At 38.9% G+C, this 16,808-nt stretch overlaps 1 protein-coding gene across 2 annotated transcripts; it reads right to left on the reverse strand.

Annotated features, from left to right (window-relative positions):
* Nucleotides 1–534: 534 nt before the first annotated feature.
* Nucleotides 535–15,400, reverse strand: mob1a.L (MOB kinase activator 1A L homeolog). 2 transcript variants are annotated; one of them, XM_018250836.2, is made up of 6 exons: nt 15,245–15,400; nt 14,580–14,746; nt 10,753–10,846; nt 7,474–7,607; nt 5,944–6,107; nt 535–3,955 (listed from the first exon to the last, which is right to left on the reverse strand). In XM_018250836.2, exons 1-6 carry the CDS (start codon nt 15,256–15,258, stop codon nt 3,878–3,880), a joined length of 651 nt encoding a protein of 216 aa, XP_018106325.1. In that variant the 5' UTR covers nt 15,259–15,400; the 3' UTR covers nt 535–3,877.
* Nucleotides 15,401–16,808: the final 1,408 nt, after the last annotated feature.

A 16,808-nucleotide genomic window follows, 5' to 3' on the forward strand; every position in this document is an offset into this window, starting at 1 on the left:
GTTTGAGTTATTTTGCTTTTTATTCAGCAGCTCTTCAATTTGCATTTTAAACAATCTGGTAACTAGGGTACAAATTACACTATCAACCATGCATTGATTTGAATAAGAGACTGGAATATGAATAGAAGAGGCCTGAATAGAAAGAGGAGTAATAAAAAGTAGCAACCACACTAACATTTGTAGCCTTACAGAACTTTGTTTTTTTTTTTAGAAGGGGTCAGCAACGCCCATTTAAAACCTGCAAAGAGCCATAAGAAAAAGGCAAATAATTATAAAACTATAAAAAATAAATCATGAAAACCAATTGAAAAGTTGCTGGGTCATTCTATAACATACTAAAAGTTACTTTAAAGGTGAACCTCCCCTGTTCAAAGTGCACTCATAAAGGGGAAAGTCTCAGTTATGAGGAAAGGTTGGGATTGCTTAAACTGGGGAGATGATAACTGTATTCAGTAAATATACATTACGTAGCTTCATGAAGGGCTGGCTGCCCTTTTAGAAAGTGAAAAAAAAATACGAAGTTACTGAAATTCACTCAGTACAAAGTTGTTCCACATTTTAATTGGATAACCTAAAAGGTTAAAAATGGGTAACATTTCTTAGCATTCACGCAATTAGGGTCAAAATATGTTTTATTACAATGCTCATAAAAACCAAAACATTTTGTTTTTACAGAAATAACCAACTCTCTAACTTCCACATTATTTGAAAGCATACAGGTATTAAAAGTCTTTATGACTCTGGCACATGTGGAATTGATATGTAAAAGCAATCTTCTAAAAACTTTGTATAAATGGTCCCCTTCCTATGGACTAGATAAAAGCAGAATATTCCTCTGCACCTGGGAGTGTCAGGCCCAAGAACTGAATGGCCACAGGTAGTAGATGTGTCTGTCATGCATGTGCTACACTGCCGTCTTATCTAAAATTCAGAGCCAGCCTTTTAACATGAATATCCAGAATATGTGCCTATTTATAGAGCCCACATGCAGGAAAATAATATGAATGGAGAAGGAAAGGTACAGAAGCGTTTTATTGCCAATAGATTAGCCACAATAGTGCAAGTTGTAACACTTTATTTATACTGCAAAATGCTTTACCACACCCGAGTAAACAGCTCTAGAAGCTCTCAGTTTGTTTAGGATAGCAGCTGCCATATTAGCTTGGTATGACATCACTTCCTGCCTGAGTCTCTCCCTGCTCACTCATAGCTTTGGGCTCAGATTACAGAAGGGAGGGGGAGAGGAGCAAACTGAGCATGCTCAAACCCTAACCCTGGAGGTTTAAGCTGAAAACAGTAAGTCTGATACAGAAGCCCATGTGTACACAATAGAAGGAAAGAAATGCAGTGTTTCTCTTGACAGAGGACCCAGAGCAGCACTACTTTGAGGGTTTACTGGTGTATTTATATAGACTTTTCTGATAAAGCTTACTTACTTTTAATCTTTCCTTCTCCTTTAAGGGCAACGACACACTGGATGCTTTGCCATTGGGGTTAAATAGTGGGCAAATATGCTCTATTATTTGTCTGCAATGGAAATCACCATGGGTAAACTACACAAATTATGCAAAAATAATTTCGGAATCAGTTTGATAATATGCGTAGAGTACCTGCTGTGATTTACGTTGCATGCAATGGCACTCATTTCACACCTCGTTGTGCAGTTTTAACACGTGTTAAACTAAGGGAAATGACACAGGGCAAAGCTCTGAACAAGCTGGTGCTTTACTGGTAGATTCTTCACATATAAATAAAATAAAAAATGTGCCCCTTTCTGTCAATGTAGTGGTCATTGCTTTCTCCTGCTCTGATAAGTGTTCGTTCTTTAGGTCAATACAAAAAAAAAAACCTGAAGCCACAGTATACATGACTAAAACAACTTTGATTATATTAAGCGTTGCTGATGTAAGCCAAGTTTTCAGAATCTTTTTGTCACCTTCCATGATAATATTAAAGGAAAACGATATCCCCAAAATGAATATTTGAGCAACAGATAAATCATATTAAGTGGCATATTAAAGAATCTTATCAAACTGGAATATATATAAGTAATTATTGCCCTTTTACATCTCTTGCCTTGAACCACCATTTTGTGATGGTCTGTGCGCTAACTGTAACAGGAAGAAGTGTGGAAGCAAAAGACACAACTCTGTCTGTTAATTGGCCCATGTGACCTAACATGTATGGTTTGTTTGTGTGCACTGTGAATCCTACGATCCCAGGGGGCGGCCCTTATTTTTATAAAATGGCAGTTTTCTATTTATGATTACCCAATGGCACATACCTCTAGAAATGTATATTATTTTGGAAATGGTTTATTTACATGAAGCAGGGTTTTGCATATGAGCTGTTTTATGCAATATACATTGTTTGAGGGGTATAGTTTTCCTTTAAATGGCACAGCTGCAGACAAGTGGGCTTTTCTATGTTTAAACTCCTGCTTGCATTGTGTCTTAGGGCTAAACTACACTGGAGATATTGCAGAATGGTGTCAGATCGACCGATCCCAAGTCAGATGTGTCAAAATATAATGGGACGGATACAAAAATCTGATGTATAATTTACATGGAAGATTTGCGGATGCTCCATGCTGCGTCTTCATCTGACAGAGAAAATCTACGGTAATCGTTCATGACTGCCTTTTTCTTCTCTTTGAAATACATTGGATTTCAGATGCAACTATCGGATCCGACTTAACATTACAGCTATGGGGATCAGAGTTTGATGCTGTTGTGTGGCAAGATAAGATTAATCTGACCCACAAAATCTCCCATGTAGTTTAGCCCTTAGAATCAGTTTTTTTTTTTTTATTTAAGGCTCTGAGGTAAAGACAAAGTGCATCTAAATTTAGGAAAAATATTCATTTCACCACACAAAAAAATGACAAACTAAAAAAAAAACAAGAAAAAAATTCAGTCTCTACATGTTTCTTTGTGGCTACCATCCCGCATTGTAAAAAGGTTTCTAACACGCCAGGCCAATAACAGTTGCTTCTATCAGCAATTCTGTTCTATGCATTGTTCAGGTCTCTTACATTTTGCATCTCACTCATTTTCTTCATACAAAGTAATGTATTGGAATAGATTTTTCTAGCAAACACTAATTTCCTATTTATAAAAATATATTTTGTTTCTCAAAAATAGCCCAGTTTTAAGAATACAATGTATGAAGAAGGTTTGTTTATAGCACGCACACATTTGTGGATTATACCTACCCAACTCGTACAAAACAAATGCGTATGAACAACAGCCTGGCGAGCATTAGACCTAAAAACATAAAGCCGACGATCACAGTGATCCCCCCATAAGTGGCAGTGAGCAACACACGACTAAGAAACTACTGTAATAAAGGAGAAATGATTTGCACAGCATTTTCCCCCACACAAACAAGCCTTTAAGGAGTCAGTTTTTCCACTGCTAGCGAAGTCCTGCAATAAAACACAAAACCAGCTGAGCAGTCGCAGCACAAGGATCAACAGAAGATGAAAAACAAACGTGCGGAAACTAAAGTGCAGCACGAGATGGACAGGAATATTGTAGGCTGCATAGTTACTTGGAATAGCAAGGGTTATATCTGGCACCTCTGTGGTGAGGAGAACAGTGGAATCCTAACTATTTTCCAGCAAAATACAAAACAGCAAACGTGAATGAGCCCAAAATTCCATTAGGCAAAGCATTTCTATGAACGTGTACACTAATAATAATGCAAGGCAATTTATCACTTTTTAAGTTTTAGTATTTAAAAAAAAATAAGTGGAAAATCTTCAGTGAATACTCTCCCCTCAATAGTGGCATCAGGATTTCCCTTCAGGTAGCTAATGGTTTCACGGCAGGAAAGAGAGAAGACGAATGGGATTGATCTCGGCTGAAAACCAAACTTATCTATCTTTGGATCCCAGCTTTTCAATGAGTTCCTGAAGAGGAGCCAGCTCTCTGCGGTCAATCAGATTAAATTCCTAGGGGAAGAAATACAAAATATTAATGTATCGATATACAATATATAATATTTTGGTAGCTTTACAGGCTAGCACACGAGGTTAGGCACAGAATCAAATAATGGAGGTATTTATTTCTCTTGTCAAAACAAACAAAGGACATTCTTATGAACATAACACTCACTTAGCAACAAGTGCTGAATTTTTCATTTGACTTGGGCAACAATAGATTGTTATAGCTGAACGGTCTGCAGCTGGCTACCAGTAGGTTTTTCTATCTGCATTGCACTTGTATATATACAAAAATGACTTACTGGACCCTTTAGGTTAGAGTCCTGCTGCGGGTTGGGTACCCGGTGGGTTACCTGCAAAAACCTGCGGTACCCTGTGGGTTGCAGGTAGAAGTTTCGGGAGCGGGTATAGACGCGGGTCGGCGGTTCTCAGGGTTTGCTGGTCTTCTCAATAGCGAGTTTTACTCCTTTTTTCAGATAACATATACTTCCAATGATGTCACTTCCGGTTTACAAGGACAGCACTTCCTGTTTTAGTCCCTTTTTTCTGATCACGCCAACTTCTTATGATGCCACTTCCGGTTTGCAATGACAGCACTTCCTGTATCTTTATGGTCAGCGGGTCGCGAATTGGGTTGCGGATAAGGTACTTGTGGGTCCAAGTGGCTAAGTATGCGGGTCACGAGTTGGGTTTAACCAATTGGTTCCTCGCAGGACTCTACTTTAGGTAGGGTTGCCATACATTTGACAATGTATCATTCAGCATCCAGTAATATATAACCCAGTCAAGTATTGTTTCTATTCGAAGATGCCACTTCCGGATGGCATTACTTGATAGTACAGGTACTGGATCAGTTACCAGGAAAACCATTATCCAGAAAGCTCCAAATTACGGAAAGGCCATCTCCCATAGTCTCCGTTTTATCCAAATAAGCCAACATTTTTCTTTACTGACAATTTGTATTAGTTTTCAACAATACAATCATTATATTGGTATATAATGGTTTAAATTGTTGCAGGTATACTCATTGAGTTAACCAAAATTAACTCATTGAGTTAACAACTGCATATGCTCCGAAAGTCACGGAAATTTTCATGACTTTCGTCCCGTTGTTTGGGACCAGAAGATTACTCCAACTGCGCATGTGCCGAAACGCCACTCTGCTTCTGAAGTTTGCCGAAGTAAAGAAGATGGCTGCCATGAACTCCTGAGGACAGAATCTGCACAGAGGGGTAAGTAAGAAGTTAGGGGCAATTGCCCCGGGTACCAGGTAGGCTGGGGGGAGGAGGGAGGGGGATCTAGGTAGGGTTGCGGGGTAGGGGGTTTTTAAGGTTTGGGTTGAATTCTCTTTTAAAAAAGATACCATTCGAGGTAAAAAAAAAAAAAAACTAACACTAGACCTTTGATGAATAACCCCCTTAAGGTATGAAGATCCAAATTATAAAAAAGATCCTTTATGCAGAAACCCCCAGGTCCTAAGCATTCTGGATAACATGTCCAATATACCTGTACTTTAAAGTGGTTCCCAGTTAGGATATTTAATCAAGTATTGTCTTCTGGGACTGATTTTGCTAGTGTATCTGAAATCTTTGCCATAAAGCAGAGGCTCCTAAATGGAGGGGGGCTTGGAACAGTTGCAGGGCACCCAGTCTAAAGGCCAATAGGGAGAGAGTTGGCCATTTCCTCTCCTAGATATTCTTTAAACTAACACTGAAAGAAGGATATTTTTTGTGCTCATTTCATGAGTTAAGAGTAGCACAAGCCAAAGTTTTGACCTTCAAGGGGGAGTTTGACAGCCACTGCCATAAAGCAAGATAGAACTGCTGTTGTGCTGAACCAGAAAATTAGTCCCCTTTGCAAGCACAAAAAAAAATGTCAATTGAAAATTAGTGAAATAAAACTTATTCGCAAAACTATACATTACTTTTCACATTGCTTTTAACTGTTCTGATGTCAGTATCCCTCCAAAGAGAAAAAAGTCCCAATTGTTCTCTTACCTGTACAAAAAAAATGAAATGCTTAAATGAAGTGTTGAGATGAGCTTCCTCCTGTAGCTGCATCACAGCGTCAAAGTGCTGGTGGTAAATATGGGCATACACTCGGAACAAACGCTTCAGGATAGTCTTTGCCACAGACATGAAGTTCTTGGGGAAAGGAACACCTGCCACAGACAGAGAAGTCAAATCTAAACCAGCTTACATACATATACAACACACAACGATTTTGTGTGACTTTAAACAGAGTTTAAGCAGAATTTGTCTCAATTTGTAGAGCTCTAGGGAAAAAGTTATGAACATGGTTACCCTAAAGGCCAATTGCAAACAATGCAACTTAAACATTATCTTCTGTGACATGCAGCAGCATAAATATTTCCAAGCCTGATGTATGGATAGCCTTTCCTATGCTAATTTTAATTAAAGGCTGACAAAATGTTTATTAATTGCTAAAGGGTGTCTAGCTTTCTGCTTAACGAATACCATCTATAGAAAAGAAGGGAAATCAGAAGTTGCTAGGAGCTTGCATGTAATGTGTAACCGTAGTGCTCACTGGCCAATGGATTCAGTTTATTGTATGTATGGAACTGGGCTTTCCGCCTAATGGATCTTTCTATAATTTGGATGTCCGTACCTTAAAGGGGACCCGTAACCCAACAAAAATTATTCAAAATCCTATTTTGCAACATTAGTCAAGCAAAATGAACTTTAATTACACTGTGTAATTTTTTTTAATCTTGTTTACATCAGTGTGGGAATTCATAATTATAGCAAGCAGGCAGGAGCCATTTTGTGGACACTGTTATTAAGACAAGTCTTGTATCATCTCAGAATCTTGTTTATGCACCAGAATGGGGGACCTGATGTCCATCCCCATGCCCTGGTTACACAATTAAATGGTGAAGAGAACGGGGGAATGTGGGGAGAGCAGTGACATCTAGGAAGTGCTGAATGGAAAGTGAAAGTAATTGTCTGCCCCTCCTCTATGCCAGACAATATTTGATTGACAAGTGAGATGTTTAAATGACCTTACAACAGCTATGAATGCTTTAATAAAAAATAGAAATTGGATTTCATGTTTAATTTGAAAAGGACTTTTATTATACAGATGTTTGTGTCTGGGTGACAGGTCCAGTTTAAGTCTACTAGAAAATCATGTAAACATTAAATAAACCCAACAGGCTGATTTTGCTCCCAATAAGAATTCATTATATATCTTAGTTTGGATCAAGTGGCAGTTAGGCAGGTTAAAAAAAAATGTTCAACTTGATGGACGTGTGTCTTTTTTCAACCTAACTTACTATGTAAGTGCAAAGTACTGTTTTATTATTACAGTATACAGTACTATTTTATTATTATTATTATTTTTAAAAAATTTGATTACTTGGATAAAATGCAACCTATGGGAGAGGGCCTTTCCGTAATTCTGCGCTTTCTAGTTAACAGGTTTTTGGATAATGGATCCCCTACCCGTATAGGCATATTGGATATACGTTTTACTGTAATGGCTTATACTACTGCTACTCAACTTACCGATTTTTGAGGGGAAAAGCGTCTCATCATCAAGTTGGTCCTGAACCCAAGTCATCAAATAATCAATATATTTTGGAGCAGAACACTTGATGGGTTTCTTTATATTGGTACCATCCGCCCAGTGGTATTCATATCTGTAAAAAAAAAAAAAAAAAATTATAATGAGCTAAAATATCTATTCAGATGGGCTGAATTACTGGGAGATTCCTAAACTAAAATTGCAGCTCAAATAACTTTGGCTTCAACTCAGAATACTATTCTCAGCTATTCAAACAATGTAATTTTTCTTGCACTCTGTAAAGGGAAATAGTATGTTTTTTTCATATATTCTACTTAAGGCACACAATGTGCCCGTATCATTTTCGTACATGAATAACAGAAGCATTATATACAAGCTCCAGGCCACAGTGTGGGTACTAGCTACTTCAACCTTCATGCCTGCTAAGCACATATACTCATGTAACGACCAGAGCTGCACTCCTATAGTTATCCATGGAGAATGATCGCTTCAGTCCAGACATACTCAAAAGGTATAAACTGTAAGGGGCAGATTTATCAAGGGTTAAATTGAAAATTAAAACATTTTTATGGTCAAAACTGTCAAATTTGACTAGGGAGTTATTCAAATCCAATTCAAGGTTTGTTTGTTTTTAATTCTAATTCGATTTTTAAGATTTATCATACTCTGGCCCTTTAAGAACTCAAATTCGACTATTAGCCACCTAAAACCTGCTGAATTGCTGTTTAAGTCAACGGGAGAGGTCCAGGAATCAATTTTGAGTTGTTTGCAGCCTGACATTCAAGGTTTTTTTTTGAGAAATAATTTGATTCAAGTTTTTGCCCATATTAATTCACCCAAGTTTAAAAAATTAAAAAAAATTTTTTTTTTTAAATTAATTTCGATTGGTCAAATTTCGGGAGTTATGGGACTCACATGAATCTGAAATTCGACGTTTGATAAAAGTGCCTCAAATTTAGTTTTATGTAAAAATCCATACCTTCATACTTTCCATGTAATGGGGAAGTAAATCAAAGATAACCCCTAGTAAAAATGCAGGTCAGCAGAAGAATTTTCTGTGCGCCAAAAATAGGCAGCCTGGTGGCTCAGCTGGTAGCCCGGATCTGAGCATCAAAGAGCAGCACAATCCTAAGGAGAAGCTGGATTTTTACTGCTATATTTCCACTAGGGATGCACCGAATCCACTATTTTGGATTTGGCCGAACTCCTGAATCCTTCGTGAAAGATCCGGCCGACTACCGAACCGAAACCGAATTTGCATATGCAAATTAGGGGTGGGAATGGCAAAACATTTTTTACGTCCTTGTTTTGCGACTCCTTCCCCTAATTTGCATATGAGAATAGGATTCGGTTCAGCCGGGCACAAGGCTTCGGCTGAATCCAAATCCTGCTGAAAAAGGCTGAATCCTGGAAGCTGTGCATCCCCAATTTCCACAACTGAGATGCCACATGTCTTAAGGCTAATGCCATACAGTGAGGTTAGTAACTGGTACTTGCAGATGGAAAATAGGTTTGTTTTCTATAGGCAATTACCCTATTGCTTCCATTAAAAACAATAAAACCTATATCCATCTAGTTATAAGGAGCCAAAAGATTGTCTGCTCACAAAATTATCACAGAAGTTCTATAGCACAAGGGAGTTGTGGCCACGGTTTTCCTTACTGGAAGTCAGTGCTGGTCAAAACATCCCTTCCTTCCTGCTATTTAAATGTTTCGGTCAATAGAACCTGGGAGACGAGCTACTGTTCTTACATTGTTCTGTAAGGAGATAAAAAGCCATCTGTTCACTAACCCCTAAAGGTGTGAGTATTGCAAGCTAAAAATAAGTTCTGCTCAAATGTAGAAAGATCAACTGACAGAAATAAAACTCCGACACCTTCTTGTAACAAAACAGTTGCAAGCTGACAGTTTTAAAAAGTCACTTGCAGAAGGCTGTTTACATGCCAGTGGGGGGCTAAAGTCACACTTGGAGGCACATTTATCAAAGGTCGAATTTCGACTTCATCGGTTTTAAAACTCTCAAATACAATTCAAAATGTATTCACAAAATCCATTTTTTTTTTATACTCTGTCTAATTCGAACGACCCAAAAATTTTAATCGAATTCGAGGAAGGCTGCTAACATCTCCAAATTGATCCCTGCACCCCTACCATTGAGTAATTCAGCAGGTTTTAGGTGGCGAATAGTTGAATTGAATTCAGGGCCAGAGTATGATAAATCTTATAAATCCAATTTGAATGTTTAAAAAAACAAAATTTGGATAATGACAGTTTTGACCAAAAAAAAAAAATCTAAAATTTGAAATAGAATTTTCAATTTGACCCGTGATAAATCTGCTCTCTATTGAAGCACTTATATACACTTTAAGCAGAATTGTCCCACAACAGTGAAACGTTGAAATTAAGTGCTTGCATGTCATGTCAAGTAACTTAAAGGGGTTGTTCTCCTTTCAAACACTTTTATCAATTTAGTTGTTTTTAGATTGTTCCCCAGAAATAAAGACTTTTTTCAATTACTTTCCATTATTTATTTTTTACTGTTTTTCCAAAATCTAAGTTTAAAGTTGAATGTTTGTGTCTCTGGTGTGAGTCTGACAGCTCAGTAATTCAGGCGCAGACTCTAAACGGTTACAATTTGCAACATTTAGTTGATCCATTTCTCAGCAGCATCTCTGCAGTATTAGCAACTATTGTATCAATTCTAACAGCTGCCTGTAATGAAACCCAGAGATTCTGCTCAGCAGGGACAAAGATAAGAAATGTATCAACTAAATGTATCAATTTAGAACAGTTTACAGGGTCAGCGACCCCGCCTCCCAGAGCTGCTTTAGAAGGTAAAAAATAACACTTTACACTTCAATATTAGAAAAACGGTCACATAGAAAGTCATTGAAAAAAGTTGTTATTTCTAGTGATCTATCTGAAAACAACTAGTTGTTTGAAGGTGAACCACCCCTTTAACCAATATTATTCCTGGTGTTGCTAACCCCCCCCCCCCCCAACAACCAAAATGAACATCAAATACAGGCATCAATGAGAAATGAAATTTAAATTAATGCAGCAACATCTACCAATAACTAGTGAATACTGTACATTTCACATGACATTGGTATAACCTACTCTGATCTTATTCTCCGGATTTAAATGTGCCGGTACCTCCATGAGCCAATAAAATCATTGCAGAATTATGTTAATAACATCTGACATATTCTATTAATTCTAATGACAATGAATTCTGCCCTTGGTATAAACTTTCTTACCTGGGTCCAGCTGACATGACTGAGCACGTGGATTCAGTGCAGAACTCGGTTATTGTCCCATAAAGCATGTTAATCTGATTGAAGAAATCCACAGCTAAGGAGTAAAGAACATGCTGAGTAAATGACTTGCATCGCCAGCCTAATCATAATATGAACTGAAGGTATAACAACCCCTTGAGGGTTGAAACGTGTAGATGTCTATATTGATGCAATTTGCTGTGAGTGCTTTCACATTGGGACTATACTAATTTTTTGGTTAGCACCCGGCCGTGACGTTTTTGGAATGGTGAGTGCCCGTTATAGCTGGAGATATATAGATATAGAATATATATAGATAGATATAGAATTAAATAGATATAGAATAAATATAGATAGATATAGATAGATATAGAATTAGATAGATATAGAATTAGATAGATATAGAATTAGATAGATATAGAAATAGATAGATATAGAAATAGATAGATATAGAAATAGATAGATATATAATATATATAGATAGATATAGAAATAGATAGATATAGAATATATATAGATAGATATAGAAATAGATAGATATAGAGATAGATATAGAGATAGATAGATAGATATAGAGATAGATAGATAGATAGATAGATAGATAGATAGATAGATAGATAGATAGATAGATAGATAGATAGATAGATAGATATAGAGATAGATAGATATAGAGATAGATAGATAGATATAGAGATAGATAGATACTGTAGATAGATAGATAGATACTGTAGATAGATAGATAGATAGATAGATAGATAGATAGATAGATAGATAGATACTGTAGATAGATAGATAGATAGATAGATAGATAGATAGATAGATAGATAGATAGATAGATAGATAGATAGATAGATAGATAGAATGCAGGGTGGGAGCACTCCAAGGATTTTTTTTTTTTCCCCTGAAGAAAGTTCCTGTACGGAACTGAAACGTCGGATTTAATAAACCTGCTTTATTTGACACCTTATCTTGTTGCAAAATCCTTGGAGTGCTGCCACCCTGCATTTGTATCCATTTTAATTCGGATTAGCACCCAGGTTGAGCCTTTGTATTTCGGAGTGCGGAACATGTGCCTTTATGGAGCCCCATAAAATAAGCAGTTACTGACTCATATCCATAGACAGGCCAGGCTGCACTTAGTGCCTTGTGCCAGACTGAAATCCAGCATTAGACAGTTTAAAGCATGCCCGAGCAAACATGAAGTGCAAACTGTGGAACATGGGCATGACTACTTCCCAGGCTTGGTGCATGCAACATGGCACAGTGAGATAGCGGGTGGCGGCCCAGTGTAATCGTGGAAAAATGCATTCCTCCATATTTTCACACAATTATGCAATTGCGCTACATGAAAAGCGCCCCGTCTGCTGCTACACGTAATTAAATTTGTATAGGGAGACTGATAAATGCAAACATGCTTTTGATCTTTGCTGCCTCAAGCTTAGGCTACTCTCACACATGGTTATTTCTCCACTGGCCCCAAAACACTAATTTTGACATCTGTTGCTTAACAATAAATATTTCCTATACAGTCGAACCCCCATTTTACGTTTTTTTAAGGGGACCAGAAAAAAATGGTGGAAAGTCCAGGAAAATCTGATATCAGGCAAATGTATTCTGCATAAGATATGTAGAATATAAAATGAGGGGATGTAAAATTGAGGTTCTACTGCAATTCTATAAGACACAACTGAGAAACATTTCTTCTTTGCAAAGCAAAATACAAGGCCTATAGAATTCAGAGCAATATTTAAGACCCCCATTCATGGGCCGATAAAAGCTGCCGTGTGTGGGGCCATACGATGGGCCTCCCCGATCGATATCTGGCCTCTCAATCGGCAGGTTAAAAAATCCTACAATGCTACATAACATTAGTAAGTAGTAATTCTACTCACAGGAAATCACTCACTTGGTGACCAACCCCTACTGATCTCATTTGAGCAACTGCACTCAACATATAGTGGCCATAACAGTATCACATAACTAGTTGCTGAACTGGAAATAGGAATATTTGCACAGGTTTGTTAAACATGCATAAAAATCTCTTGTGCAAACATTTGAATTGTCTCCTCTAATAGAGCCAAGAGTGTAAATAAACAATGTAAGAAAAAAAAAATGTCCTTGCCAATTTATAATCTTGTACATTTTACGTATGGCATTGACCTCTTGCAATGGTAAGGACACATTGACCCCTTTACCCTTTGTTGGGAGAATAATCAGAGCTTCCTGTGCCAAGCTGGTTACACTCACAGATCTTTCAGTTTAGTAAGCTCTGCATATGGGACTAAAAAATAAATAAATTCATGTCAAGACTGAACAAAATAAAAATCAATAGACACTGCAGTACTAGTGGGGTAATTTATGAACACTGGACAAATTAGCAAATTTGTGTGGCAGGCATTAAAATAAAACACACAGAATAGCAAGCGGGTTGTTTACTCATAAAATAGCAAGCGGGTTGTTATTGCATAAACTCGGGTGGACAAAAGCACTACCTTCCTATTCTTGAATGGGTGTGCACGGGATCAGCCAGTCAGCCACACACAGAGTGGATTTCAGCACAGAAACTCTTTAAACATGTATTTTTGGGGTGAATTCCACTGTATGCATTACACTGGCTTAGTGTCTGTCAATGCACACATTTAGAAAGCTGAAGCGGCATATATAAATGATCCATCTACCATTAGCCTTAAAGGAGAAGCAAGGTCAACAATCGCTTGGGATGCCAAAAGTTAGCACCCCCCCCCCCGCAAGTTTATTCAGGTATCTGATAACTTGGGCCAGTGATCCTATCAGCAGAAAACTGCCCCAGTCCTGAGTTTCTTCTAGCAAGCACCACTGAGCAATCCTCTTCCTGCTCCTTCTTTCAGCATCCAGGTGTGCATGCATCAGCTTTTGCACTCTACTGCACATGCCCTGGCCCCAGGGTAGTGAAGAAATAAGTAGTGTAAGAAGCCCAAGGTATAAGGTGTATAAGTGAATACAATCATTTGAGGGGAGCCTTACTTTTGGCAGTGATTATGACTTTCCTTCCCTTTGAGTTAACTTTTAGTATGAGTAAGGGCAGGACTACACGGCCGATTCCGACGCACTGCGCAAAATCGCAGGCGTCTCGTCGGATGCGCCTGAAACAAGGTAAGTAATGGCAGTGTCGGATCATGTCGCATTGTTGATGCGACACGAATGTCGGATGCAGACGCAGCGTCTGCATCCGACAGTCGTGTCGCGTCACATCAACAATGCGACACGATGCGACAATTGAATTACTTACATTATTTCAGTCGCATCCGACGTGACGCCTGCAATTTTGCACAGCGCATCGGATTGTGGGCCGCCTAGTCGTGCCCTTAGAGAGTGATATTCCGAGTCAATTTGTAATTGGTTTTCATTTTTTATAATTTTTGGTTTTCGAGTTATCCAGCAGCTGTCCAGTTTGCATTTTCAGCTATGTGGTGGCTAGGGTCCAAATTACACTAGCAACCCTGCATTGATTTTAATGAGAGACTGGGATATGAATAGGAGAGGGTCTGCGTGGAAAGATGGGTTAATAAAAAGTAGTAATAACAATAAATGTGTAGCCTTAAAGAGCGTTCGCTTTTAGACGGGGTGAGTGACCCCCATTTAAAAGCTGGAAAGAGTCAGAAGAAGAATGCAAATAATTAAAAATCTATAAGAAATAAATAGTGGAGAGACACATTTAGTATCACATACTGAAAGTTAACTTAAAGGTGAATCTGGTGGCTTCATGGAATGCTCTTTACGCTGAGTATAACCAAGGACAAACAGAACTTGTCATCACTCTCTACACTTACTATTAACTGCGATCCACTCATTGAGATCCTCTCCCTCGGGCAGCATTACAGCTTGCCTAAGGTTGCCGCTTCCGAGCGTCGCCTCTGCATGTTTCAGCAGCTCGTACTGATGCGACCCCTCCGGGATGTTCTTCTTCGGTTTAAAGGTTTTGGACGATCGACTGCTGCTGAGGAGGAAAGATGTTAAAAAAAAAAAAAAGTGTCATCAGCTGTCAGTAGTAGCCAGTCTACATCCCTCCTACTCCCAGCATTCACTGACTGCCCTTGGATATGGACTCTTCTGTTCTAAACCAATATCAGACCTCAGGCTGCACCTCCCCCCACATTCCTCTATAAGGAGATAGCCAGCTGATAGCTGCAACTGACATGGTCCTTACTGTACTAAGAGCTCATGAGAGTGACAAAGTAAATAGGGGCTAGGGAATGACGTATAAAAGCGCTGCAGGATACGTCAGCACTTAGCATTCCCCTAATAGGCTCCGTGAGAGTTGTAAGGGAACAGCATGAGTCAATCCGGTAGGACACAAAGGAGAATTAGTAGTAGAAGAGTCTTTTCCGCTTCGATATAAACTCCCTTCGGGGCCTCCCCTTATTTCCTTCCCCTCCTGCTTCTCCTTTCCTCACTTTCCCTCTCGCACTTTTAGTTCCGCCTTCCCAGGACTCACAAGAGGAAGCTCATGTTGCCCGGGTGATGGAGAGACAAATCTCCAGCCCGGTCACCGACAGCGGCTTCTCAATACAAGCACGGAGAATACAGACACGAAACTCTCAGAACACACTTCCGGCCGAGCGCACCCTTACACTGGCTCTCGCGAGATCACAGGGAGCGAACGTTCCCCGCCCCCTCAGAAACCACGCCCATTGATTTCATAAGACGTTTGCGGAGACGAGTTTCCAGTCTTTGGGCGGAGAGTTTAGCTGTACATTGCGGTGTAACTGCGCCTCCTTCCAAGGGTTGGAAGATGCTCCATTTTTAGGGACACTTTTCCCAGAGTTGTCAATAACTCCAAAAATGGATTCTTCCGAATTTCCCACCTTCACCCACTGGTCTCCTGAAATTCATTAATTTCCCACACAGTTCAGTCACCAATCACATGTAGGGCACATACAAAGTCAAAGTAAACTTTATTGTCATCTCAGAAGTATACGAATACACAGTGAGACGAGACGACGTGGCTCCAGCTAGTACATATCACAAAAAGGCACTTAAAAATACACAATAAATATGTAAACAAAATATGCAATATATTGGCATTATGTGGCATTATTGACCCCTCCTGGAGTTACAACCTTTGCACTCCTTGTCTTCTTTAATTACCCTTTAGGGCAGGGGCACACAGGCAGATTCGGGGAGGTTTAGTCGCCTGGCGACAAAATGTCTCTTCTTCGGGGCTACAATATCCCTGAATTGCCTTCCCCTTGCCTTCCGCCTGCTAAAATGAAAAATCGCCTGCGGCAATGCACTCGCGGCGCTTCTATTAACGAAGTCACCTGAAGTTTCCTCATGAGGCGACTTTGGAAATTGAAGCGCTGCGAGTGCCATTGCGCTGGCGTTTTCTCATAGAAGGGGGGAGATTGTCCCCCTGAAGAAGAGGCGATTAGTCGCCAGGCGACTAAATCTCCCTGAATTTGCATGTGTGCCCCTGCCCTTAGAACAAATTCCCATTAACTTCCACAGACCATGATAAAATGTTGTTGTTTTTTTGTTTTTTTTTAACCAAATGTACCTTAAAGGGGTTGTTCACCTTTGAGATAACTTTTAGTATGATGTAGAGAGCGATATTCTGAGGTAATTTGCCATTTGTTTTCATTTTTTTTTATTATTGAAGGTTTTTGAGTTATTTAGCTTTTTATTCAGCAGCTCTTCAATTTGCATTTTAAGCAAACTGGTAACTAGGGTCCAAATTATTCTAGCAACCATGCATTAATTCAAATAAGAGACAGGAATAAAAATAGGAGAGGCCTGAATCGAAGGATCAGTAATAAACAGTAGCAATAAGAATACATTTGTATTCTTACAAGGGGTTTTAGAAGGGGTCAGTGACGCCCATTTGAAAGCTGCAAAGAGTCAGAAGAAAAAGGCAAATAACTATAAAACTATAAAAAATAAATAATGAAAACCAGTTGAAAAGTTGCTTAGAATTGGCCGTTCTATAACATAACAGTTACCTTAAAGGAGAATTCAACCCTTAACTAAAAAAAAAAACCTACCCCCTACCCTACGTAGAC

Source organism: Xenopus laevis, chromosome 3L, assembly GCF_017654675.1.
Source record: "Xenopus laevis strain J_2021 chromosome 3L, Xenopus_laevis_v10.1, whole genome shotgun sequence".
NCBI classification, from domain to species: domain Eukaryota; kingdom Metazoa; phylum Chordata; class Amphibia; order Anura; family Pipidae; genus Xenopus; species Xenopus laevis.

What these genes read in the sequence shown, in the direction of transcription:
- mob1a.L (XM_018250836.2), bottom strand. An exon ending in GTCATGTCAGCTGGACCCAG is followed by an intron (nt 7,608 to 10,752) that starts GTAAGAAAGTTT and finishes TTTTTTTTACAG; the next exon opens with ATATGAATACCACTGGGCGG. An exon ending in GCTTTTCCCCTCAAAAATCG is followed by an intron (nt 6,108 to 7,473) that starts GTAAGTTGAGTA and finishes TGTCTGTGGCAG; the next exon opens with GTGTTCCTTTCCCCAAGAAC.